General features: G+C 40.0%; 1 protein-coding gene across 1 annotated transcript in view; it reads right to left on the bottom strand.

Moving 5' to 3' along the window:
- Positions 1 to 338: 338 nt before the first annotated feature.
- Positions 339 to 518, bottom strand: part of LOC119587438 (gamma-butyrobetaine dioxygenase-like) — a 4,766-nt gene continuing 4,586 nt past the window's right edge. Inside the window, exon 5 of the mRNA XM_037936168.1 lies at positions 339 to 454. Within this exon, the coding sequence (XP_037792096.1) occupies positions 339 to 454 (116 nt within the window). The remainder of the gene's footprint in view (positions 455 to 518) is intronic.

The raw sequence follows: 518 nt of genomic DNA, 5'->3' as shown, positions 1-518 counted from the left end.
ATGGATTTTTCCCTGTTTTTGACAAGGGGTTTTCGTATACAACTATGAGTTGGTTATCACAATCCCCTTTATATATTTAAAAAAGGTCTGAAAGAAATAAAAAAAACACAAGTATTGAACAGTTTTTAAAAACAACCCCAAATGCTGGCCCTTTTCTTTTAACCTGGGAACTTTTTAATTTAAATTGGCTTTTAAATATTACAACTCCGGTATCGGTTTAACGTTTATGGCGAACATCAATACCATAAATTTTAGCTTTTAAATAACATTGTATATCCCATTTCATATTTCAGTTCAGGCCACATTCAGCCAACAGCACGCGCCTCCGTGACTTGACCTCATCCCAGTCCCAGTAACAGCCTTTCCCGGTTTGGGGCTCGGGGCCCCCGGGCATCTGGAATGGCCTTTTCCGGGCCCTGGGAAGACGCGGTTGTTGTCAAAGACGACAAAACACCTGTTGTGAGGGGAAGGAAATGTGACAGTAAAAAAATTTACAGAAGTTATTTTACATACACCCA

This window comes from Penaeus monodon, chromosome 22 (genome assembly GCF_015228065.2).
Source record: "Penaeus monodon isolate SGIC_2016 chromosome 22, NSTDA_Pmon_1, whole genome shotgun sequence".
Taxonomy (NCBI): domain Eukaryota; kingdom Metazoa; phylum Arthropoda; class Malacostraca; order Decapoda; family Penaeidae; genus Penaeus; species Penaeus monodon.
Note: the sequence above shows the minus strand (reverse complement) of the source record. Positions and strands in the feature narration are given on the sequence as shown.